Below are 24,776 nucleotides of genomic sequence, written 5' to 3'. Positions count from 1 at the left end.
TTATATGACATTTTGATTTGCCATGCCATTTTTACATGTTGAGACTGAGGCAGCAGTCCTACTGAATAAAACTCCCACAGTGAAAAGATATAACATTGCATCATCACCCTACTGTTTAGTTGAAGAGGTTTAACTTTGCTATTTTGGTTTGGAGCATTAGAGTACAGATGGAAAAAAAGCTTTTATTATCTCAATCGCAGCTCCCAGAGCACCTCGACCTTTTCTGCTAATCTGCTACACAACTCTGATTTTGGATGTTTTACTTTTCAGAGACTTCCTAACCAGGAGTAAGCATATATCTCATTAACAAGTTTTAGTTCTCTACTATATGTAGATGCAATGTATTAAAAGTGTGCTCACACAGGGGCTTGCAAAGTGTACTAAACCTTCAAACGTTGGTGCTGCTTTTCATGTGTTTGCAATGTTCAGTAGTTTTGCCTACACAGTATGTAACTGCTTGCCATGCATGCAAGTAAATTACACGATGCAATCTGATACTCTATTTTCAATAAACACTGTACTGCTCATAAAAATAGTCTCATTGATGTGAAATGTCAGACAGACTTGTTAACCTGCATACATCTCTACTAACCTCTACTGGATGAACTTTGCTATTGCAGTCAGCCTTTTTCTTGGTGTGTAATCAGGTCCTCCATTTTTAGTTCACTAATCTTACCATTAATGCTACAACACAGGAAAAACAACACACTACTGGGAAATGTAGCATTTTGTAGCTGCTGGTGATTTTAACCCAGCATGGTGGTGGACATAATGCTCCCAACAATGATGCAGGCAAATTATGTCTGAGGATATTGCAGTGCTTCAAAATGGCCACTAAATGGCAGATGCATAACCCCATTTGTGTCAAAAAGGGGAATTAATATATCATGAACAACTATTACCATAATACATTATAGGTCAACAACACAACAAACACATCCACAGCTGAGGCAACACATTTGGGACACAGTATCAAAACTGAATATGATCATCTTCATTAAGGTAAGATTTTGCAGGGCTGTTATATTGGTTTACAATCCATTTAGCTAAACATAGGTAATAATTTTGACTGTCAGAGTGAGAACTCTGAGGTGAACAGGAATTTGTAGTGGAACTTTGCATGTTTCAGCTTTGTCAGTGGATTATAGATGTAGAGATGTAGGCCTAATGGATGATGCCACAGGTCTCCTTTAACACCACATAGGTTTTTTAAATAATAAGATAGGACATATGGACCCAGTATTATGTCTAGACTTGGAGTATAAAGCTCAATTAATAAAGAGACAGTGGCTGCATTGTTTTTTGATGTAGAGAAAGTGACATGCTATGAAAGGAAGCAGCAAAGGTTTTAATTGAATAATGGAATTTTTGAATGGGAGAACTATACAGCAAAAATGTGATCATATTTATTAGGTATGTGTGTTGCAAAAATATTAAAAAGTATTATTCATTTATGTTATACTATGTTATTTGCCATTATGATAAATAACAAATGTACCATTGAATACAGAAAGCTCTTTATTTGCACGATTGGGATATTTAGTTCAGACACACTCCCTCCAATCAAAAATGTGTTTTTGTTCTATTTATTTTTATTTAATGTTTATTTTTGTAAGGACGTAGGGATGTAGGGACGTAGGGATGTAGGGACAAGTATATAGCATGAACTTCAGCCACATACCGCAGCATTTATAGCCTGAACTAGTTTGTAATGCCTGTCCTTAGATGGGCTTTTAAAATACAGAAAACTCCACAGAAAAATACATATGAAACTGCACAAGACTCAACAATACGTATACACACAAAAACACACATTTAGTAACAGTTAATTTTGAAATAAACAATATTTGCATATTTATATATATTGGGTTTTTTAATGAGGGAGAAGGAGGAGATGTCATTTTAAGCATTTTGACAAGATAATTTAACTTGTTTTGTGGAAAAACCACATCAGACACAAATAATTATTCAAAGTAGAGTATCTTCTATACATCATAAAACGTGTTGGGAGATCTTTGCGCTTTTCAGGTGACTGTATGAACATGAGTGTCGCAGCCTCCAGGAGGTGGCAGTAAATCACCAGTGAGGCTGTGAGCTGCAGTAAAGCTTCAAAGAAGAAGAAGAAGAAGAAATCTCCTCTTACAGTCCTCTTCGCCGATAAAGTGACCTCTGCAGCTAGCTGTTAGCCCGCTGGTAAACGATGGCTCCTCCAGTTGCAGTGTCACCTTTGATTAAGGTTCGTGTTGCAGGACATTACTATAAAAGAGGTTGTTAATGTTTAACTGTAAAATCAGCCTTGCATACTTATTTCAGTTTGCCAGCTAACAGAGTACGCTAACCTGCTGACCATTAGCTAGCACGCATGCTAACTAACAGTTGACACTTTGCACGGTTTAAAGAGTCAAAGAAAAGCTAAGTTTAATGTGTAAATGTGCTGCATGTAGCCTCTTCAGTGCATTTATTAAACGTTTTTATGCAGTACAACATGCACTGACAGAACAACAGTCTTGGCTACGGCTTATATAATAGAGTTAAATCTGTCTCCATTGAAACGAAGTGTGAGCTGTTTGTTATAAATGTCACTGGAAATAACCAATATACATCAAAATACATTAAGATATTTTAGAGACAATACCTCATCCTTTATCTTGGCTAAAACTAAGGTTACCTAAGTTCAGTATTTGTTTCCATTATCATTCATGTTTTAGAATTAGTTTGTTGTTGCTACCGTTCACTTTCAGTGGTGTCAGACTGGAAACTACAGGCTGTTTTAAGATGTATACAAAATACTCTACTTCAACTAATAATTAGTGTCTGATATGTTTTTTCCACAAAAAAGTTAAATTATCTTGTTAAAATCCTTAAAATAAGACATCTCCTTGGCCCTCATTTAAAATTCCTGAATCTATAAATATGCAAATATTATTCATTTTAAAAGTTTAACTGCTGGTCACAAGATGTTTCCTACGTCACTGTAAAGTTCATTCCCGGTGTTTGTGCACTGGAGGCTTCAAGTTTCCACATCACACTTGTCTAAGTTGAATAGTGGACCAGGATTGGCTCCAAACTAGTTTTGATGTCACAAATCATGCTGATAGGTACAGATCTTAATATTGTATTATCAATGATCACAGAGAAACTTTCCATTTTCAGCAGATGAATGTGAAAACAACTTTGAAGTGTCAAACTCTGCACGTATATCATTCTGCACAGTGAAGCTCAAACATTCAACTGTAGGAATAAGAAGAAAAATACATTTTTGAGAGGAGGAGGACTTTAAGTAGCCTATATATTTTAATGAAACTGTGTTTTTCTATGGGTTTTGTTTATGCTGAACTGAAGAGAGGGTCCTAAACACTCTGGAAACTTTCTCAATACAACTGTTCAGTGTGTAGTTTGTGCCCATGACCAAGGTCTCAATAAGCTCTTGTTGCACTAAATAGAGTTCAACAGGTGTAGCAACATAACGGGAGGCAAAGCAAAGGATGAATGTCTAGAACTACTTTATCAAAGTCTACTCAGCTTCCTGCTTTATTTTTACATTTCTGTTGATGTAGAACTGATGAAGCTCCTGAGTGAGTAGCAAAACGTGTTCATTGACCTAAATTGCAAGTCCAGTCACTTTTTCATTTGTACTTACAGATACTTCTAGACCTGTGCTGAAATTTGATACCCTCTTTTCCATTATTACAGACTGCCAGGTATTCAGCTTTGATTGCTGGCATCATCTATGGCAAAAGGAGATATGGTGAGTTATTCTCAATATGATGCACTGAGATCAACCCACTTTAATCCACTGCATAAAACAGTATTATGAACTACATATGGCCGACATTTTTACACACCAAATGTTATGCTTAAAACACTACAAATATACTTTTCCAAAACCTGATCCTTTTACAAAAAAGCAAAACATGCAATGTCATCAACTTCACAAACTATATTACAAACTGCAGTGCCTGGAAAAAAAGGTCACAAAAGGTTAAGTGTTACAAAAGCTGACAGATGTGCACTGTGATCCTGCAGAGTTTTAAATAAGGATGATGGAACATGTGTTAGTGATTTCGGCCCTCACATAGAGTGTTTATGTACTGTATACATAACAATCTTTCTTTAATTGTTTAAGCAGATGTTATTTGGAAATATTGTGCACATTGATAGTATTGAGTGGATTTTTTTTCTTCATAATGAATGTTTCTTTTTAAAAAAATAAACTCCTTTGCTCAGATCATCTGAAGCCCATCGCAGCTGAGGAGAGGAGGATCGAGGAGGAGGAGAAAAAGATCCGCGAGGAGCAGGAGCGCATTGCCAAGCAGCTAGCAGAAGGTATCCTCCTCAGCCTTATCCATGTGTCAGATACTCTCCATCTGGTACATGCATATGTCTGCATGCTGCACCGCTTACAGGTGGTGGACATAATAATAGAAACACCAAAGTACAATATAATACAGCTGGTGACACTTTTTAATTGCACAAAAGCGGGAGCAATGCCGTTCAGTGTAAAGCATGTTATTATTTGCAATGTGAAATCCTACATTTGCTAATTATTTTATTGTCTTTTTACAGCAAATGAAGACACCATTCTGAAATAGAGCTCTGGAGTGCTGTGTGAGGATCTCCACTTCCATGTGCAATTTCCATCTTTTTCCTTCTTATTCTGGAGTGACAAGTCTTGTCACAACCAGTCAAACACTCCCGTGTTGTGGATGTGTTCACTGTTACCTTGAATGATACAACACCTCTCTGGATCACCACATTCAGTACTTTTAAGTTAGTTACATGATATGTATTAATGGATCTTGAACTCAACATTGTCATATTGCAAATGCAGCTATACTCATAAGTTATAACATTTATGTTTGTAATGAAGCAATGTCATAAATACAAAATACATAAATATATTGTAGTTTTGGTCTTTTTTTTACCTGTATCATGTGATCACTTTGGTTATAATCAGTGCTCTCCAACCACTGTTACAGCACAGATGTTACAGTAATAAGTTGTTTTGCTATTTTGTTCTCATTAGTCATCATATTAAATGAAAAGTTTTTCATTTGGGAACACCAAAATGTTGTCATGTCGTTGCTCTGTGTTGATGCTCAGTTGCTTCCTACTTGTCAACACCTTTGAGATCTCATTAGAAATATGACGGGTCTAATTTATTGTATTGACTCTATGAAAAATAAAAAGTAGTTGCTTAGATATCACAGGAATCATCTCCAAGCTGAGCAAACTGTAATTTAGTTCATTATCAATTAATACTTTTCTGGGAAAGGAATCATACATCTAAATAATTTCCTCTCCTTGTTGGGTTCCTACAGTATCTTTGTGAGTTAATACTTATATTTTATTTATGGTGAAAAACATTACATACAGCCTAAATACCATTGTCGTTTCACATTGTGATATTACATGTGGGGATTATTTTTCACTTTTTCGTTCATGAAGACTGGTGGGGTGAGTTTAGTGCTGCAACAACCAATTATTAATCTGTTGATTATTTTATTGATTAATCTATTAGTCTACTCAGTCTATAAATGCCCATCACAATTTTCAAAAGCAAAAGGCGATTTCATCAAATTGTTTTGTCTTCCCAACAGTCGAAAACCTAAAGATACTTGTGTTATTGTCACAAAAGCAACAATCGAACAATTAAAAAGCTCAAACTTGGGGATGTTTGGTGTTAATAGCTTAAAAGACGACTGAAAGATCAACTGGTCTGATTATTTTTCTGTCAATCGACTTCTCGATTGATCCAACTCATTGTTTCAGCTCTGGGTTCCAAACTAGTTGATATGAATGATTTGACAGAATTTACTATTGAAAGAGACCTGGGAGTCTGTGTTAAAACAATCAAGACTTAACAGTATTTTTGGAAAAGTGAAACATTGTATCAAGTACATCCTCACACATTTCTCCGAGTGACATAATGGAGAAATCAAACTATTCCTCCTGCAGTCCCCTCAGGGTCATGTGGTACTTACTAAACCTTCAAATTTTGTGAAGATATTGAAAAGAAGAGAAAATACGGGTCTTTAAAATGTACAGTATAGTGTATAAGAATTTGTGTATTCTTACATATTATATCTCTGACAATCACTTGCTCATATTGTCTTATACAACCTGCCTTGCCCAAAACTCAGCAGTTAGTGGCCTCACATGGCTCCAATCTACTCATGTTCAACCTGAGATCACCTCCAGTTAAGCTTGTGTGCGTCTGCAATCAGATCACTAGCTTTTGTTTTCAGATTAGAGCTGAGGATGTAGAAGTAATACTGTTGACACGTCACGTGTCAGGTTAATAGTTTGGGCAGTGCTGAACAAGCCAGGATGTAAAGGCACAAAGGCCTTATCTAATATCCTCAGCATAGTATATATATAGAACAACAACAATGCCATGGCCGACTAAAAATAAAGCCAGACTTAACTTAGCCCTCACCTACTGTAGATGACAAAAATATCTCCTCAGGACTGGTGAGGGGAACTTGTTAGGGGCAGCAAGGGATGAACAGGTTTTTTTTTTCTTTTTAGGTACGTCACAAAACAGACAACGATAAAGATAGTTGGACTGTGCATGGTTGAATGAGAATATGACAATAATGGGTGAGAAATAAAAAATGAAATAAACAAGAATCTAAACTCAAAATTAATTTAAAAATAGTGGTAAAGCAACAGAAAAAGGATTGCATTATATTCTACTGATGACATCGTGAATAACAAAGTTCATAAATGCATCTGCAACAGCGATATTACTACTATTTGTATCTAAATCATTACTTTTTGTGATAATGCATCCCACCTGAGCACCTGCAAAATAGGCATCGTGATCCTTTTGTATCTTTCTGCGTATTTGGTGTAAACTTCCTTTAACACGCCTCAGCTGTTTCCTGTATGACATGTTTTGCCTGGGATTACAGATGACGCTCTGGCAGCATTTACAGACAAGATGACAGTACAGTTGGTTACTTAACTGAGCAAGTGACAGCAGACAGGAACATCTGAGCCTCTGCTGACATAACATAACAGGGGTTCACTACTCAGTGCTATTCTCCAGATTATTTTATCATGTAAAATGTTACTTTTTAAAGAAAAAAATCTGGAGCTTGTAGATGTGAAAATGCTCCTATTTCTTCCTTTTTACCTAAGGCCTCATAAATCATTGTATATCTGAATATGAACATGCTTTTGAGGACTTTATGTCTTTTTTTTCCTTTTTGATCTTTTCATGTTTACATCCAAATACAGTCATAAACAAGAGAACTCTTTATACTTTAAGTAACCTTCCCATTAAATAGAGCCGGGCATTGGTGGGTAATCAAGGAATAATAAAAACAAGATAACTTATTTTTGTCTTTATATCAGGGGCAGTTGTGAATATTAATTAAATATTTAATAATATGTTCTTGGGGATAATATTCCAGATTTTGCAACATTTATCAGAAGATGACAAAAAACAAACAGGATGAGAATCACTGGTTTCAAGTACAGAAAATCAAACCCCAAATTCTAATAAACTCATCTCATAGTCTTTCTTGCATCCCGTATCACATTGTATCACACCTCTCTCTAAGCTGGTATGACTCAACAAATCTGAAATATTACACTGCCATCGGAGTTTTCATTGAGCCCTGATGCCTAAAATACACCTGTCTGCTCATGTAAACACCTTCGCTGTGGACGTGTGACTCAAGGCTCAAGCCGTCTCTTTACTGAGGCACATCTGGCATTATGTATCCCATTATGTAGTAAACAATTACATAAAGCCTAAACACTGCTGAATGCGAGTGTTCACCAGCTTACAGCGGGGGATTTTGTTAACTGGATTAGAGGTAGATTTAAACTCTGCATTTAGGTTCAAGAAGTGAAAATAAACAGTGAGCCTGTCTGTGCGTCTGGTATAAAAGGCTCACACGCCGTCTCACCACAGCTCAGACACTGCAACAGCTCTGAAAGCACTCAAAGCTTCTGCAGCTTCGATCTACACTTCAGGTAAGGAGATGCTGCTTCATGGGCACATGCTGGACTTTTTACAAAAGAAATATGGAGTAGCAAGAGTGATTTTTGTTTCATAACTGCACCATTAAACCATCTGATTAGGATTACTTCTCTACATGAGTACCTTGAATAACAGCTTTAAATGACACTCCATCAAGCAGACTAACTCGTGCTTGACTTGGGTTTTGTCTAGAATGGACTTCCAAATCTTTGCCCTGGCAATGTTGTTCCTGGCCTGCGTGGAGCAGAGCCTGGCCTCCTGTGTGGTGGACAGCTTCACCGTCAAAGAGGACTTTGACCCACAGAGAGTGAGTACAGGAATACATCTGTTTGAATTATTTCCACATTCACATATAGACAGAAGAATTCAGAGTGGATCAATTCAGAAATGTAGTCACACACTAAACCAACAAATTTGACAGTACATTACATGTGCATGACCATATTCTACCTATAAAGAGAACCTCTATATTGATCTTTATGACTTTTTTCCTGACAGTATGCAGGAAAGTGGTACGCTCTGCAGAAGAAGGATCCCGAGGGTTTGTTCCTGCAGGACAACATCTCTGCTGAATACACCGTTGGAGACGATGGCTCCATGGTGGCATCTTCTAGGGGCAGAGTCACTCTCTTTGGGTGAGCATTTGTAGATTAATTGATACATCTAAACATCTATTTAATAACTGTCTAAACGTGTGAAAGAACTGAAGCTTCCATTCCTACTTGCAAATGTGAAATTTTTTTCTCTACTTGACTTCCAGGTTCTGGGTTGTGTGTGCTGACATGGCTGCCCAGTACTCAGTGCCCGACCCCGGCAGCCCTGGCAAGATGTTCATGAACTACCAGGGACTGGCCAGCTACCTGTCCAGTGGCGGTAAGCCTCTTTACATACACATGTATGCACTACCACACTCTAAAAACACACATACACACAATCACCTGAGACTAAACACTTGTCTGTCCGCTCCTCCAGGTGACAACTACTGGGTCATTGATACCGACTATGACAACTACGCCATCACCTATGCCTGCCGCACCCTGAAGGACGATGGAAGCTGCGACGACGGCTACGCCCTGGTCTTCTCCCGCAACCCCCGTGGCCTCCCCCCTGCCATCCAGAGAGTGGTCCGCCAAAAACAGGAGGAAATCTGCATGGCCGGACAGTTCCAGCCTGTGCTGCAGTCCGGTATGTATCCCCATCTTTCACATTCAGATTAATAGATAAACAGTGACCTGCATGAAAGTATTTTATTCCTATCAAGGAGGAAAATTGAAATCTCCTAAAAGTCTTAAATTCTACAGTAGAAAAATATAGAAGTACAAGGGTTTTTAATGAAACATACAGTATTATTCATAACTTCAGAAATAAAGTAAAATATTTTAGCCAATGTCTGCACTGAATTTCAATTTGTACATGAACTACCGCATACATTTTCTTGCTAGGATGGATTTAATTTTTCAGTGTGATAGTTTGAAGCTCTGTGTTACATTCAAACTCATCTAACACTTCCCATCTTTCTCTGTTCTTTACAGGAGCTTGCTAAACTCATCCTAAGCTGGAGGTTGTGGAGCAGACCTTCATGATACTGGATTGTCCCATTCAAGATGAAGACAGAGCTCCTCTAAGAGACCCTAATAGGAGAATAATCCTGTCAATGCTTAAGTTTATCATTTGCTATGTTCCAACATCATAGGAGAGAACTATCAGATAAATTTAATTCAAAGCCCCCTGTATAATGTAAGTAATACTGCCAAGATGCAAATATTATTTCCAAGCCAAATCCAATGAAAACTTTTACCAGCTGAGTGATGTGATGACATAACTAACTGGACAGTATTGTCACGCTGATGGGAAACATCTGCACTGTTTAATTGTTCTGTATTGGTGACAATAAATTTTGTAAAGAAACTTGCAGTTGTCCTTGTCTTTGTTGAAATGACTGTAAACACTTTTGATTGGTGGATGATCCAACTTTTACTTGTCCACTATAAAAAACACATTCACGTCTCATAAAAATTTGAGACATTTCAAGTATAAAATATAACAATTAAAACCTACAAAACATTCTGAATGTATCGATATGATTTGCATGTCTGTAACAGGTTCTAACTAATCTCAGCACTCAGTCAAATGATGTATGAAACTTGTACTTTCCTTCCAATAACGACACATGATATGCAAGTGCAACAGCAGCCATTCAAATTCTCATTTCACATTTTTACTGTCAAAAAGAACATGTTCAAAAATAATAATTGTATATCTGTGTTGTGACTGGGAAGATGAAACAGTGCTGAGCTGCTCACAGATGAATCATAAAACATATTGATCTCTATAAAAATGAATTTACACTGTACAAGAGAATTCAAGAACGTGTTATGAATGCTACTGGAGTTGACCCTGCTCTAGTGCCCCTCTGAATACCTCTCAGGCAGTGAGTACGGGCCAGGTCTTCCCCAGTAGTCCACCGCTCGAACTCTGTACAGACCGCCAATCTCCTGGTCCACTACAGAACAGAACATGGAATATAATATTATTTCTATGGCTGGCTATCAGTTTAAAACCGAAACATTGTTTGAAAGAGGAAGAATTCTTTTCTATTGTGCTGCTTTTTGTCTTCGCTTGATACTCAATACTTTAAAGAACTTTTTGTATATCTTACCAGGTGAATAAACATATGAGGTAAAAATGGTGTCCTGGGAATTAATCCTGCTGAACTCCTTGCCATCTGTAGAGATTTCCACTTCAAATGTCTTGATGCATCTGCAATAAACAAACGCTTTATCAATCTTCCTGACCACTCAAGTCACACAACAATGTTTCTTATCCACCTGGGTTGACACTGCACATATGGTCCATGCATATTACATAATCACTGCATTTCAACTCAGTAATTCAATCTACTGCACTGTTGCACTTGATATACGGAGTTCTGTGTAATAGGCATTTTCAATCTGTATCTACTTTCAGCTCTTTACAATTACTTACAGTGACTAATAAATACAGAAATAATCAATCATGTGCACCTACTTGGAGTCAACACAGTGATCAGACCAGACAATCAGGACTTGGCCTTTGGTGATCCGGATGAAGCGTAATCCATTGACCTAATTAAAAGTAAAATATAAGCACTGACACTGATGGCTCATGTGCTATTGAAGATAAATAAAACTTAGATCCACAGTTTGGCTTCAATACTGGCCCTCAGAAAACCAATCACACAGGACCTTATCTACAGTTTTGTTGAATAAAAACCTTCTGTAGACTATGTACTTCACAATGTAATTTAATTATAAGGCACATGCAAACAAAAAGACTAATCACAGTTATTCAAACTCCAGGCTGTGTTTGTTCGGTGATACTGACCTGGTCTGGCACAGCTTTGGCCTGAGCACAAACATGGATCAGGAGGACAGAGGGCACAGACAGTTTAGCTTTCAGAGTCAGAGTGTCCCCTGCAGGAACGGGCCAGGGTCCATCAACGTGAGGGTTCTGCCACAATGACACGTGACTGGGTCAAAACATGTTTCAAAGCACTTTACAGAGAAGGAAAAGCCTGACTAGATCTAAGTAGCAATTCCATAAATATCATATTATTAATTAAAGCTGCACTGAGCAAGATCTGCATGTAAGAATACACCTTGTCTTAAAGCTTTGTGCCAGTAGGATGTACTGTGCAGTAAAGGATCATCCCATCCACCCTGAAGTAAGATGCTTGTTTGTCCAAATGAATTTCTGGTCATGTAAGAACTCTAGCAGCTGAGAGATCAATTACACGTCTGGCTTGCAATCTGCCAAACGGTATCCAAAACTTACTGACACATTATTGTTTGTTATAGCTCACCAATATATATTTTTTAGTATTGAAATTGTTAATGCAGTAATAATAATGCCAACCATGACACACAGTATAAATCGTTTACAGTTTGATGGAAATAAAAGCAAAGTTGTTTTTTTCATGACTGATCTTAAAGAAAAACAATGTGATCCATTTGATAACATAATAACGCCTGATTTAAGTTGATTTCTCTTTTTTCACACACTGGACCTGCATAACAAATGACAAATCACAATTATTATTAGAGTAGAGACATTGTCAAAAAGTATTTCTGGTAAAAAAAAAAAAATCTACGGTTGGTAAGTATATTTTAACAGAGTATGTGGAGCGAAAACAGATTCTACTTTTTTTTTCTTTCCAAATGGAAATGCAAAAGTAAAATGCTGTATCTGCAGTATCTGGTGAAAATATTAAACTTTTGTGACAAACAAAAATCATATTGTGTATTTCAAAAAAGCAAAAATGTATTATTATGATATCATATTGCTCTTCTGTTAATCTTCACAGTACCTGCACAGTCCGGAGCTGTCTGAACTGTTCTGCTGTGGGGTAGTCAGGGCCTCCCATGCTCTGCCACAGCTGGTACGGGTTGGTCACATTATTGTCCATGTAATATGTGACATACACAAGACCTGCATGACAAATATATACACACGTAGGTCTGAAATGAACCACTTGCAGAAATAAAAGACCTGTTTCATCTCAACAGAACAAAAAAACCCAACAGTAGTGATGCAACAGTATTTTGTTAGACCTGTTTGTGCAGCCAGTCCTTTCAGTGAGACAGTGACATCATCAGTGCTGGTAGAGGTGCTGTTGTCGTCACTGTTGTAGACCAGCACTGCTGCCTGCCAGCTGTCTGAGGTGCCATGTATTACAGGCTTGTGGCTGCTGGCAAGAACTCCCACTGTGCTGTTGTTGGTTCCTGCTGAGCTCAAAACCTGAGCCAGGACCTGGGTCTCTCCTTAAAGTGGAATCACACACAGGAGAGGCAACAGGACCATTATGGACTGGGACAGATGAAACATTACTGACAATACTATTGAAAGTGAAAACCAGCTGGTATCTAATACAGGAAACCTGAGTGTACTTGCACAAATTAAATCCATCATAACTCAATTACACATTGCCACTGAGGGTCACTTGTTCTAACCTAAATGGATTGTCACCTAGCAGAGCCAGCAGGCCCATGACGGTGAGGACAGGCTTCCTGATCAGCTGCACGTGAGGCGGATGGGTGTTGTTGACCTGGAAGCGTGCGGTCAGCGTGCGCTGGGTGAAGGGGTGCGGGTGGTAGCTGAGGAAGGCGTTGTCGTTGCTGAGCAGGGTGTAGTTGATGGTGCTGTTTGGGTCAGTCAGCAGCAGATCCTGGTGCTGGTGGATTACCTGTTGAAGAGAGCACGGTAGAGGATTGGTTATGAGTAGATAGCTCTAACAAATCTACACAGACTAAAGGATAAACCCTCTCAAAATTCTATGCTAACAATGCTAACATGCAAACAATGTAATCGTCACCTGAAGCATCTTTAATCAATAAAGTTTTAGGCATTCAGATGTCACTTTTGAGTTCATTATGAAATTAGTTATAGTGTGACTCAACATTTTCTCATATAAATGTATTATTTGCTCTACACTTGCAATCTTGTACAGATGTTTTGTCAGTGATCTTCACCATCCTCATGGTGCTCTCGCACATGCCTGCACCTCACCTTGACCACCATGGCTGCGTAGGTCACGTCAGCCCTCCACTCCTGAGGCCTGGACCAGCCCACCAGAGGATCAGCCTCATCATTGTAAACAGGGAGGCTGCGGAAGCGGGGGAAATGCTCCTGGATCTCCCCCACTGTCTGGATCTCCTGCTGGAGGATGGGCATGGAGTAGCCTCCTCCCTGAAAGACAGCGACAGATAACATTAACAAGTGGCATCTGAAAAATTTGGACATTTTCATTATTTTCATACCAAAATTGTGAGAAATCACTACGACAAATGATTGACTGCATCTGAAAAAACATTTGAACATCAAAATTCTCCACATACACTGAGCCCAGACTAGCCCACCTTCTTGTGCAGAGCGATGTAGTCAATTCGGACCCCCGTCTCTCCAGTGAAATAGTTGGTGCCATTGTAGCAGTGCTGGAGCATGGCCCAGCAGTATGGTGAGTGTGGGGGGGAATGACATGAGTCTCCTGGACCCCCAAACCTCAGCAAACTGCTGGCAGAACGCAGACCCTCAGAGCAGGCATCGTAGTAGTTTAAAAATCCTAAAGAGAAGTCGATTATACCGAAAGAACCACAACACTACTCACTGGCAGAGCATGGCAGTAACACTGTGCGTGTCAGGCCAGGTCATACTGCAATATTGTATAGTGATGCTCAACACTACTGTAATATATTCATAAATGCTCAAATACTGAATGAATAATGAAAGAACTATTGAGACGGAGATGACGATGAGCATTTCCAAATTACGCACATTTTACAAAAATGACAACAAATTTGCAATTACCTGTATAATAGCTACATTGTAAACCATTTTAAAAATAACTCATATGATATAAAAATGTCCTGTAAGATGCATTATGGGCTTACCTTGAATCGACACTGTGACATTATCGAAGTCATGGTTGTTTGGCTCGTTCCATGTTTCAAAGTTCCACTGAGAAACACTTCCTAAACCATATCTGTCTGTAATTCACAATCAACAACACATAAATATAAATGTTGCCATAACTTATTAGAACAAGCACCAGCCTGGCAAAAAATACTCAAAAAAAATTATTCAGCTATTTTTAGTCTTAGATTTTTTTTCAGATTCAGATTATTGACCATGATTACATTTTATGGAATAAAACAGCATAAACAGCATAAAGAATACAATAATGACAGTGAGTAATGGTGCCACTCACTCACCGATGTATCTCTTGGCTATGAGATAAATCAGGTTTCTCCACTCGACCACTTGTGATTTGTCCTCAAAATCAGTGAAGTAGTTAGAGACACTGCCCATCAGTTCAAAACCTGAGAGCCAGAGAGGCACGAAGATTAGTGTGATTTAAATAGAAACAGAATGACTTTAAACCTGTATCACTATTATGATGTGATGTTTTTCAGCTTGGGGTGGTGGTTCAGTACCTGGTCGGAGTCCATTAATCCACAAGAGTTCTATCAGCTGGTCCAGTTTAGTGAAGTTGTACTGGGGTTGTCCTCTAATATCTCTAAAACGGCAAAATCAGGCAGCTGTGATTTCTCGTAGGGAACACTTCCAAAACTAGTAACTGCTAATCAAACTCTGTGTCATCCTCACACTATAAAATATGATAAATGGCATGTTTTCTTTCACATGAGGATATTATGGCTGCTTCACTATAGCTTTACTTACTGTGCCGTGACCAGCTCCAACATCCAGTGTATCCTGACCTGCTGGATCCCTCCATGGGGGACTGAGCCCACATAGGCCAGGTTCAGCTGCTGGTCGATGTTCAGGTCAAACTGGTGGGCCTGGCTGTGAGGGAGAGGGGGACTGGAAACAAAGAAGAGTCTCCTGTTTAACTTTAATAAATACATTTACAATATGTTTGATATACCAGCTTGTTCATAGACTTAATATGAAAGTGGAGCCCAGTATGACTTCAGACTGAGTTATGTGGTTTGACAGTCATTTAGCCTTGACTGCATTTAAACTACAATGACAATCTCCATTGAGAATAATAACATTTTTTAAATGTCTCACGTTTGGTAAATTTTTTTACTTACTATGACATCATTAATACCTCGTGTTGATCAGTGACGTATTCTGATAGATTCGGTATGAAAAATACCAATAATCATTTCTTTGTTTCAATAACATTTCACCTTCTGGCGTGATTGGCACCCAGTACAGTCTGCTGCGTATTATGCTGGAATGATTGTGGATAATTTGTATTCGACCTACCAGAAACCAGTGCTTCTCCAGAAGTGTTTCAGATCTGCTACTGGTCTCCCCACATCAACTGTGATCACATATGAAGTGCCTGAAGTTTGTGTGACGTGAATGAGTAACGCAAAGACAGAAAAGCTTTTCCACTGCATTTCTGCTAATTAATGAACATGGCAACTTAGGAAGTTGCGCCAACACGAACGGCTATTAAAAACTATGTGAGGAGCCCATTAAGTCCCGACAAGCTTAACACATCTGCTGTGAGTAAAGTTAAATAAATTAATAAAAAAACTCGAACATAAAACACTCGTAAGACTAAAACACAACATAACAAAAACACATTTCCACTGAAGTAGCAAGCTGCAGCCTGCAGTCGCAGTCAGCTGACTGTGATGACGGTTATTGTCTGCGACGCTGTTGTAGTCTTTGATGAAAACGAAATTAGCTTTCCTTATCATAAAGTAAACGACGTTGGATGATTCACAAAAAACGCATATAAACAAAAGCATAATATTGAACTAGAAATACGTGCATATAATACGTCAGCCAGTGATAAAAAATAGATCTTAATGTTTAGTTTGCTTAAGAAAAGTGGTGAATATCCCTAAGAATGGATTTCTGAGGTTAATTTGACCTATTTATGGCACAAATATGAACCCAGAATAAAATCTCCATCCTGTCATGTTTGAAGACATAACGCTGAATAATTACTCTCTAATATGGTTTTTCCACACACATGAAATCAATTAACTAAACATTCTTTCATAAGTACACCTACTCCTCCCTCATTTAAACACTCAGATTTTATGAATATATAAATATTTCTCATTTCAAATTAATACCAGAGATTTAAATAACAACAAAGCAACTAAAAGTTTTTGTGGTCAGACTGATGGCATATTAACATGATTTTATAACAAACATGAAACAACAAGGAGCTGTTAATGGGACATTTATTAAAAAAAAAAAGTTGCCAGAATCAAGAAGACATGAAAGGAAAACTCAGATGTCCTTTACAGTTGAACTCAAAGATACTGTTAAACAGCGACAGTTATACACAACCATTTACACAACCTGTACAAATATTTTTTTCCCGCAAATTTGCAATTTAAATTCAAAATAACTTAAATAGGTTTCTATGTCAAAGTGCAAATCCTTATGCGTGGGATGTCTGTGAGTAAGACTGAGCCTGTCTGTGCGTCTGGTATAAAAGGCTCACACGCCGTCTCACCACAGCTCAGACACTGCAACAGCTCTGAAAGCACTCAAAGCTTCTGCAGCTTCGATCTACACTTCAGGTAAGGAGATGCTGCTTCATGGGCACATGCTGGACTTTTTACAAAAGAAATATGGAGTAGCAAGAGTGATTTTTGTTTCATACTGTGCTGATAACTGCACCATTAAACCATCTGATTAGGATTACTTCTCTACATGAGTACCTTGAATAACAGCTTTAAATGACACTCCATCAAGCAGACTAACTTGTGCTTGACTTGGGTTTTGTCTAGAATGGACTTCCAAATCTTTGCCCTGGCAATGTTGTTCCTGGCCTGCGTGGAGCAGAGCCTGGCCTCCTGTGTGGTGGACAGCTTCACCGTCAAAGAGGACTTTGACCCACAGAGAGTGAGTAGAGGAATACATCTGTTTGAATTATTTCCACATTCACGTATAGACAGAAGAATTCAGAGTGGATCAATTCAGAAATGTAGTCACACACTAAACCAACAAATTTGACAGTACATTACATGTGCATGACCATATTCTACCTATAAAGAGAACCTCTATATTGATCTTTATGACTTTTTTCCTGACAGTATGCAGGAAAGTGGTACGCTCTGCAGAAGAAGGATCCTGAGGGTTTGTTCCTGCAGGACAACATCTCTGCTGAATACACTGTTGGAGACGATGGCTCCATGGTGGCATCTTCTAGGGGCAGAGTCACTCTCTTTGGGTGAGCATTTGTAGATTAATTGATACATCTAAACATCTATTTAATAACTGTCTAAATGTGTGAAAGAACTGAAGCTTCCATTCCTACTTGCAAATGTGAAATTTTTTTCTCTACTTGACTTCCAGGTTCTGGGTTGTGTGTGCTGACATGGCTGCCCAGTACTCAGTGCCCGACCCCGGCAGCCCTGGCAAGATGTTCATGAACTACCAGGGACTGGCCAGCTACCTGTCCAGTGGCGGTAAGCCTCTTTACATACACATGTATGCACTACCACACTCTAAAAACACACATACACACAATCACCTGAGACTAAACACTTGCTCTCCGCTCCTCCAGGTGACAACTACTGGGTCATTGATACCGACTATGACAACTATGCCATCACCTATGCCTGCCGCACCCTGAAGGACGATGGAAGCTGCGACGACGGCTACGCCCTGGTCTTCTCCCGCAACCCCCGTGGCCTCCCCCCTGCCATCCAGAGAGTGGTCCGCCAAAAACAGGAGGAAATCTGCATGGCCGGACAGTTCCAGCCTGTGCTGCAGTCCGGTATGTATCCCCATCTTTCACATTCAGATTAATAGATAAACAGTGACCGTGTACCTTTTCTTGCATTAAAGTATTTTATTCCTATCAAGGAGGAAAATTGAAATCTCCTAAAAGTCTTAAATTCCATAGTAGAAAAAATATAGAAGTACAAGGGTTTTTAATGAAACATACAGTATTATTCATAACTTCAGAAATAAAGTAAAATATTTTAGCCAATGTCTGCACTGAATTTCAATTTGTACATGAACTACCGCATACATTTTCTTGTTAGGATGGATTTAATTTTTCAGTGTGATAGTTTGAAGCTCTGTGTTACATTCAAACTCATCTAACACTTCCCGTCTTTCTCTGTTCTTTACAGGAGCTTGCTAAACTCATCCTAAGCTGAGGTTGTGGAGCAGACCTTCATGATACTGGATTGTCCCATTCAAGATGAAGACAGAGCTCCTCTAAGAGACCCTAATAGGAGAATAATCCTGTCAATGCTTAAGTTTATCATTTGCTATGTTCCAACATCATAGGAGAGAACTATCAGATAAATTTAATTCAAAGCCCCCTGTATAATGTAAGTAACACTGCCAAGATGCAAATATTATTTCCAAGCCAAATCCAATGAAAACTTTTACCAGCTGAGTGATGTGATGACATAACTAACTGGACAGTATTGTCACACTGATGGGAAACATCTGCACTGTTTAATTGTTCTGTATTGGTGACAATAAATTTTGTAAAGAAACTTGCAGTTGTCCTTGTCTTTGTTAAAATGACTGTAAACACTTTTGATTGGTGGATGATCCAACTTTTACTTATCCACTATAAAAAACACATTCACGTCTCATAAAAATTTGAGACATTTCAAGTATAAAATATAACAATTAAAACCTACAAAACATTCTGAATGTATCGATATGATTTGCATGTCTGTAACAGGTTCTAACTAATCTCAGCACTCAGTCAAATGATGTATAAAACTTGTACTTTCCTTCCAATAACGACACATGATATGCAAGTGCAACAGCAGCCATTCAAATTCTCATTTCACATTTTTACTGTCAAAAAGAACATGTTCAAAAATAATAATTGTATATCTGTGTTGTGACTGGGAAGATGAAACAGTGCTGAGCTGCTCACAGACGAATCATAAAACATATTGTCTATAAAAATGAATTTACACTGTACAAGAGAATTCAAGAACGTGTTATGAATGCTACTGGAGTTGACCCTGCTCTAGTGCTCCTCTGAATACCTCTCAGGCAGTGAGTACAGGCCAGGTCTTCCCCAGTAGTCCACTGCTCGAACTCTGTACAGACCGCCAATCACCTGGTCCACTACAGAACAGAACATGGAATATAATATTATTTCTATGGCTGGCTATCAGTTTAAAACCGAAACAATGTTTGAAAGAGGAAGAATTCTTTTCTATTTTGCTGCTTTTTGTCTTCGCTTGATACTCAATACTTTAGAAGAACTTATTGTATATCTTATTGTATATCTTACCAGGTGAATAAACATATGAGGTAAAAATGGTGTCCTGGGTATTAATCCTGCTGAACTCCTTGCCATCTGTAGAGATTTCCACTTCAAATGTCTTGATGCATCTGCAATGAACAAACGATTTATCAATCTTCTTGACCGCTCAAGTGACACAACAATGTTTCTTATCCACCTGGGTTGACACTGCACATATGGTCCATGCATATTACATAATCACTGCATTTCAACTCAGTAATTCAATCTACTGCACTGTTGCACTTGATATAAGGAGTTCTGTGTAATAGGCATTTTCAATCTGTATCTACTTTCAGCTCTTTACAATTACTTACAGTGACTAATAAATACAGAAATAATAAATCATGTGCACCTACTTGGAGTCAACACAGTGATCAGACCAGACAATCAGGACTTGGCCTTTGGTGATCCGGATGAAGCGTAATCCATTGACCTAATTAAAAGTAAAATATAAGCACTGACACTGATGGCTCATGTGCTATTGAAGATAAATAAAACTTAGATCCACAGTTTGGCTTCAATATTGGCCCTCAGAAAACCACACAGAACCTTATCTACAGTTTCGTTGAATAAAAACCTTCTGTAGACTATGTACTTCACAATATAATTTAATTGTAAGGCACATGCAAACAAAAAGACTAATCACAGTTATTCAAACTCCAGGCTGTTTTTGCTTGGTGATACTGACCTGGTCTGGCACAGCTTTGGCCTGAGCACAAACATGGATCAGGAGGACAGAGGGCACAGACAGTTTAGCTTTCAGAGTCAGAGTGTCCCCTGCAGGAACGGGCCAGGGTCCATCAACGTGAGCGTCCTGCCACAATGACACGTGACTGGGTCAAAACATGTTTCAAAGCACTTTACAGAGAGGGAAAAGCCTGACTAGATCTAAGTAGCAATTCCATAAATATCATATTATTAATTATCTGTGTATGTGGAGCGAAAACAGATTCTACTTTTTTTTCTTTCCAAATGGAAATGCAAAAGTAAAATGCTGTATCTGCAGTATCTGGTGAAAATATTAAACTTTTGTGACAAACAAAAATCACATTGTGTATTTCAAAAAAGCAAAAATGTATTATTATGATATCATATTGCTCTTCTGTTAATCTTCACAGTACCTGCACAGTCCTGAGCTGTCTGAACTGTTCTGCTGTGGGGTAGTCAGGGCCTCCCATGCTCTGCCACAGCTGGTACGGGTTGGTCACATTATTGTCCATGTAATATGTGACATACACTAGACCTGCATGACAAATATATACACAACATGTAGGTCTGAAATGAACCACTTGCAGAAATAAAAGACCTGTTTCATCTCAACAGAACAAAAAAACCCAACAGTAGTGATGCAACAGTATTTTGTTAGACCTGTTTGTGCAGCCAGTCCTTTCAGTGAGACAGTGACATCATCAGTGCTGGTAGAGGTGCTGTTGTCGTCACTGTTGTAGACCAGCACTGCTGCCTGCCAGCTGTCTGAGGTGCCATGTATTACAGGCTTGTGGCTGCTGGCAAGAACTCCCAATGTGCTGTTGTTGGTTCCTGCTGAGCTCAAAACCTGAGCCAGGACCTGGGTCTCTCCTTAAAGTGGAATCACACACAGGAGAGGCAACAGGACCATTATGGACTGGGACAGATGAAACATTACTGACAATACTATTGAAAGTGAAAACCAGCTGGTATCTAATACAGGAAACCTGAGTGTACTTGCACAAATTAAATCCATCATAACTCAATTACACATTGCCACTGAGGGTCACTTGTTCTAACCTAAATGGATTGTCACCTAGCAGAGCCAGCAGGCCCATGACGGTGAGGACAGGCTTCCTGATCAGCTGCACGTGAGGCGGATGGGTGTTGTTGACCTGGAAGCGTGCGGTCAGCGTGCGCTGGGTGAAGGGGTGCGGGTGGTAGCTGAGGAAGGCGTTGTCGTTGCTGAGCAGGGTGTAGTTGATGGTGCTGTTTGGGTCAGTCAGCAGCAGATCCTGGTGCTGGTGGATTACCTGTTGAAGAGAGCACGGTAGAGGATTGGTTATGAGTAGATAGCTCTAACAAATCTACACAGACTAAAGGATAAACCCTCTCAAAATTCTATGCTAACAATGCTAACATGCAAACAATGTAATCGTCACCTGAAGCATCTTTAATCAATAAAGTTTTAGGCATTCAGATGTCACTTTTGAGTTCATTATGAAATTAGTTATAGTGTGACTCAACATTTTCTCATATAAATGTATTATTTGCTCTACACTTGCAATCTTGTACAGATGTTTTGTCAGTGATCTTCACCATCCTCAAGGTGCTCTCGCACATGCCTGCACCTCACCTTGACCACCATGGCTGCGTAGGTCACGTCAGCCCTCCACTCCTGAGGCCTGGACCAGCCCACCAGAGGATCAGCCTCATCATTGTAAACAGGGAGGCTGCGGAAGCGGGGGAAATGCTCCTGGATCTCCCCCACTGTCTGGATCTCCTGCTGGAGGATGGGCATGGAGTAGCCTCCTCCCTGAAAGACAGCGACAGATAACATTAACAAGTGGCATCTGAAAAATTTGGACATTTTCATTATTTTCATACCAAAATTGTGAGAAATCACTACGACAAATGATTGACTGCATCTGAAAAAACATTTGAACATCAAAATTCTCCACATACACTGAGCCCAAACTAGCCCACCTTCTTGTGCAGAGCGATGTAGTCAATTCGGACCCCCGTCTCTCCAGTGAAATAGTTGGTGCCATTGTAGCAGTGCTGGAGCATGGCCCAGCAGTATGGTGAGTGTGGGGGGGAATGACATGAGTCTCCTGGACCCCCAAACCTCAGCAGACTGCTGGCAGAACGCAGACCCTCAGAGCAGGCATCGTAGTAGTTTAAAAATCCTAAAAAGAAGTCGATTATACTGAAAGAACCACAACACTACTCACTGGCAGAGCATGGCAGTAACACTGTGCGTGTCAGGCCAGGTCATACTGCAATATTGTATAGTGATGCTCAACACTACTGTAATATATTCATAAATGCTCAAATACTGAATGAATAATGAAAGAACTATTGAGACGGAGATGACGATGAGCATTTCCAAATTACGCACATTTTACAAAAATGACAACAAATTTGCAGTTACCTGTATGATAGCTACATTGTAAACCATTTTAAAAATAACTCATATGATATAAAAATGTCCTGTAAGATGCATTATGGGCTTACCTTGAATCGACACTGTGACATTATCGAAGTCATGGTTGTTTGGCTCGTTCCATGTTTCAAAGTTCCACTGAGAAACACTTCCTAAACCATATCTGTCTGTAATTCACAATCAACAACACATAAATATAAATGTTGCCATAACTTATTAGAACAAGCACCAGCCTGGAAAAAAATACTCAAAAAAAATTATTCAGCTATTTTTAGTCTTAGATTTTTTTTCAGATTCAGATTATTGACCATGATTACATTTTATGGAATAAAACAGCATAAACAGCATAAAGAATACAATAATGACAGTAAGTAATGGTGCCACTCACTCACCGATGTATCTCTTGGCTATGAGATAAATCAGGTTTCTCCACTCGACCACTTGTGATTTGTCCTCAAAATCAGTGAAGTAGTTAGAGACACTGCCCATCAGTTCAAAACCTGAGAGCCAGAGAGGCACGAAGATTAGTGTGATTTAAATAGAAACAGAATGACTTTAAACCTGTATCACTATTATGATGTGATGTTTTTCAGCTTGGGGTGGTGGTTCAGTACCTGGTCGGAGTCCATTAATCCACAAGAGTTCTATCAGCTGGTCCAGTTTAGTGAAGTTGTACTGGGGTTGTCCTCTAATATCTCTAAAACGGCAAAATCAGGCAGCTGTGATTTCTCGTAGGGAACACTTCCAAAACTAGTAACTGCTAATCAAACTCTGTGTCATCCTCACACTATAAAATATGATAAATGGCATGTTTTCTTTCACATGAGGATATTATGGCTGCTTCACTATAGCTTTACTTACTGTGCTGTGACCAGCTCCAACATCCAGTGTATCCTGACCTGCTGGATCCCTCCATGGGGGACTGAGCCCACATAGGCCAGGTTCAGCTGCTGGTCGATGTTCAGGTCAAACTGGTTGGCCTGGCTGTGAGGGAGAGGGGGACTGGAAACAAAGAAGAGTCTCCTGTTTAACTTTAATAAATACATTTACAATATGTTTGATATACCAGCTTGTTCATAGACTTAATATGAAAGTGGAGCCCAGTAAGACTTCAGACTGAGTTATGTGGTTTGACAGTCATTTAGCCTTGACTGCATTTAAACTACAATGACAATCTCCATTGAGAATAATAACATTTTTAAAATGTCTCACGTTTGGTAATTTTTTTAACTTACTATGACATCATTTAATACCTCGTGTTAATCAGTGATGTATTATGATAGATTCGGTATGAAAAATACCAATAATCATGTCTTTGTTTCAATAACATTTCACCTTCTGGCGTGATTCGCACCCAGTACAGTCTGCTGCGTATTTTGCTGGAATGATTGTGGATAATTTGTATTCGACCTACCAGAAACCAGTGCTTCTCCAGAAGTGTTTCAGATCTGCTACTGGTCTCCCCACATCAACTGTGATCACATATGAAGTGCCTGAAGTTTGTGTGACGTGAATGAGTAACGCAAAGACAGAAAAGCTTTTCCACTGCATTTCTGCTAATTACTGAACATGGCAACTTAGGAAGTTGCGCCAACACGAACTGCTATTAAAAACAATGTGAGGAGCCCATTAAGTCCCGACAAGCTTAACACATCTGCTGTGAGTAAATTTAAATAAATTAATAAAAAAAACTCGAACATAAAACACTCGTAAGACTAAAACACAACATAACAAAAACACATTTCCACTGAAATAGCAAGCTGCAGCCTGCAGTCGCAGTCAGCTGACTGTGATGACGGTTATTGTCTGCGACGCTGTTGTAGTCTTTGATGAAAACGAAATTAGCTTTCCTTATCATAAAGTAAACCACGTTGGATGATTCACAA

The 24,776-nt window shown here is 39.0% G+C and overlaps 4 protein-coding genes across 4 annotated transcripts; 2 read left to right on the top strand and 2 right to left on the bottom strand.

The window, feature by feature from the left end:
* Nucleotides 1–7,853: 7,853 nt before the first annotated feature.
* LOC122991917 (purpurin-like) lies at nucleotides 7,854–9,904 on the top strand. Its single transcript, XM_044365399.1, has 6 exons — nucleotides 7,854–7,989; nucleotides 8,189–8,303; nucleotides 8,495–8,631; nucleotides 8,757–8,869; nucleotides 8,969–9,181; nucleotides 9,529–9,904. The coding sequence occupies exons 2-6, from the start codon at nucleotides 8,190–8,192 to the stop codon at nucleotides 9,537–9,539; spliced, it is 588 nt and encodes a 195-aa protein (XP_044221334.1). The 5' UTR covers nucleotides 7,854–7,989; nucleotide 8,189; the 3' UTR covers nucleotides 9,540–9,904.
* LOC122991895 (alpha-L-iduronidase-like) lies at nucleotides 9,842–16,144 on the bottom strand. The gene is made up of 14 exons (XM_044365364.1): nucleotides 15,764–16,144; nucleotides 15,212–15,352; nucleotides 14,965–15,047; nucleotides 14,743–14,850; nucleotides 14,422–14,517; nucleotides 13,891–14,093; nucleotides 13,541–13,720; nucleotides 13,001–13,217; nucleotides 12,586–12,795; nucleotides 12,342–12,463; nucleotides 11,360–11,485; nucleotides 11,024–11,100; nucleotides 10,656–10,756; nucleotides 9,842–10,499 (listed from the first exon to the last, which is right to left on the bottom strand). Exons 1-14 carry the CDS (start codon nucleotides 15,898–15,900, stop codon nucleotides 10,399–10,401), a joined length of 1,902 nt encoding a protein of 633 aa, XP_044221299.1. The 5' UTR covers nucleotides 15,901–16,144; the 3' UTR covers nucleotides 9,842–10,398.
* A 793-nt stretch (nucleotides 16,145–16,937) lies between these two features.
* LOC122991909 (purpurin-like) lies at nucleotides 16,938–18,984 on the top strand. The gene is made up of 6 exons (XM_044365389.1): nucleotides 16,938–17,046; nucleotides 17,257–17,371; nucleotides 17,563–17,699; nucleotides 17,825–17,937; nucleotides 18,036–18,248; nucleotides 18,610–18,984. The coding sequence occupies exons 2-6, from the start codon at nucleotides 17,258–17,260 to the stop codon at nucleotides 18,618–18,620; spliced, it is 588 nt and encodes a 195-aa protein (XP_044221324.1). The 5' UTR covers nucleotides 16,938–17,046; nucleotide 17,257; the 3' UTR covers nucleotides 18,621–18,984.
* Nucleotides 18,985–19,076: 92 nt separating this feature from the next.
* Nucleotides 19,077–24,667, bottom strand: LOC122991903 (alpha-L-iduronidase-like). The gene is made up of 14 exons (XM_044365377.1): nucleotides 24,305–24,667; nucleotides 23,752–23,892; nucleotides 23,505–23,587; nucleotides 23,283–23,390; nucleotides 22,962–23,057; nucleotides 22,431–22,633; nucleotides 22,081–22,260; nucleotides 21,541–21,757; nucleotides 21,126–21,335; nucleotides 20,879–21,000; nucleotides 20,446–20,571; nucleotides 20,114–20,190; nucleotides 19,746–19,846; nucleotides 19,077–19,576 (listed from the first exon to the last, which is right to left on the bottom strand). The coding sequence occupies exons 1-14, from the start codon at nucleotides 24,439–24,441 to the stop codon at nucleotides 19,476–19,478; spliced, it is 1,902 nt and encodes a 633-aa protein (XP_044221312.1). The 5' UTR covers nucleotides 24,442–24,667; the 3' UTR covers nucleotides 19,077–19,475.
* Nucleotides 24,668–24,776: the final 109 nt, after the last annotated feature.

This window comes from Thunnus albacares, chromosome 2, assembly GCF_914725855.1.
Source record: "Thunnus albacares chromosome 2, fThuAlb1.1, whole genome shotgun sequence".
Lineage (NCBI taxonomy): Eukaryota > Metazoa > Chordata > Actinopteri > Scombriformes > Scombridae > Thunnus > Thunnus albacares.
The sequence above is the reverse complement of the archived record's forward strand: the minus strand, read 5'-3'. Positions and strand labels throughout refer to the sequence as shown.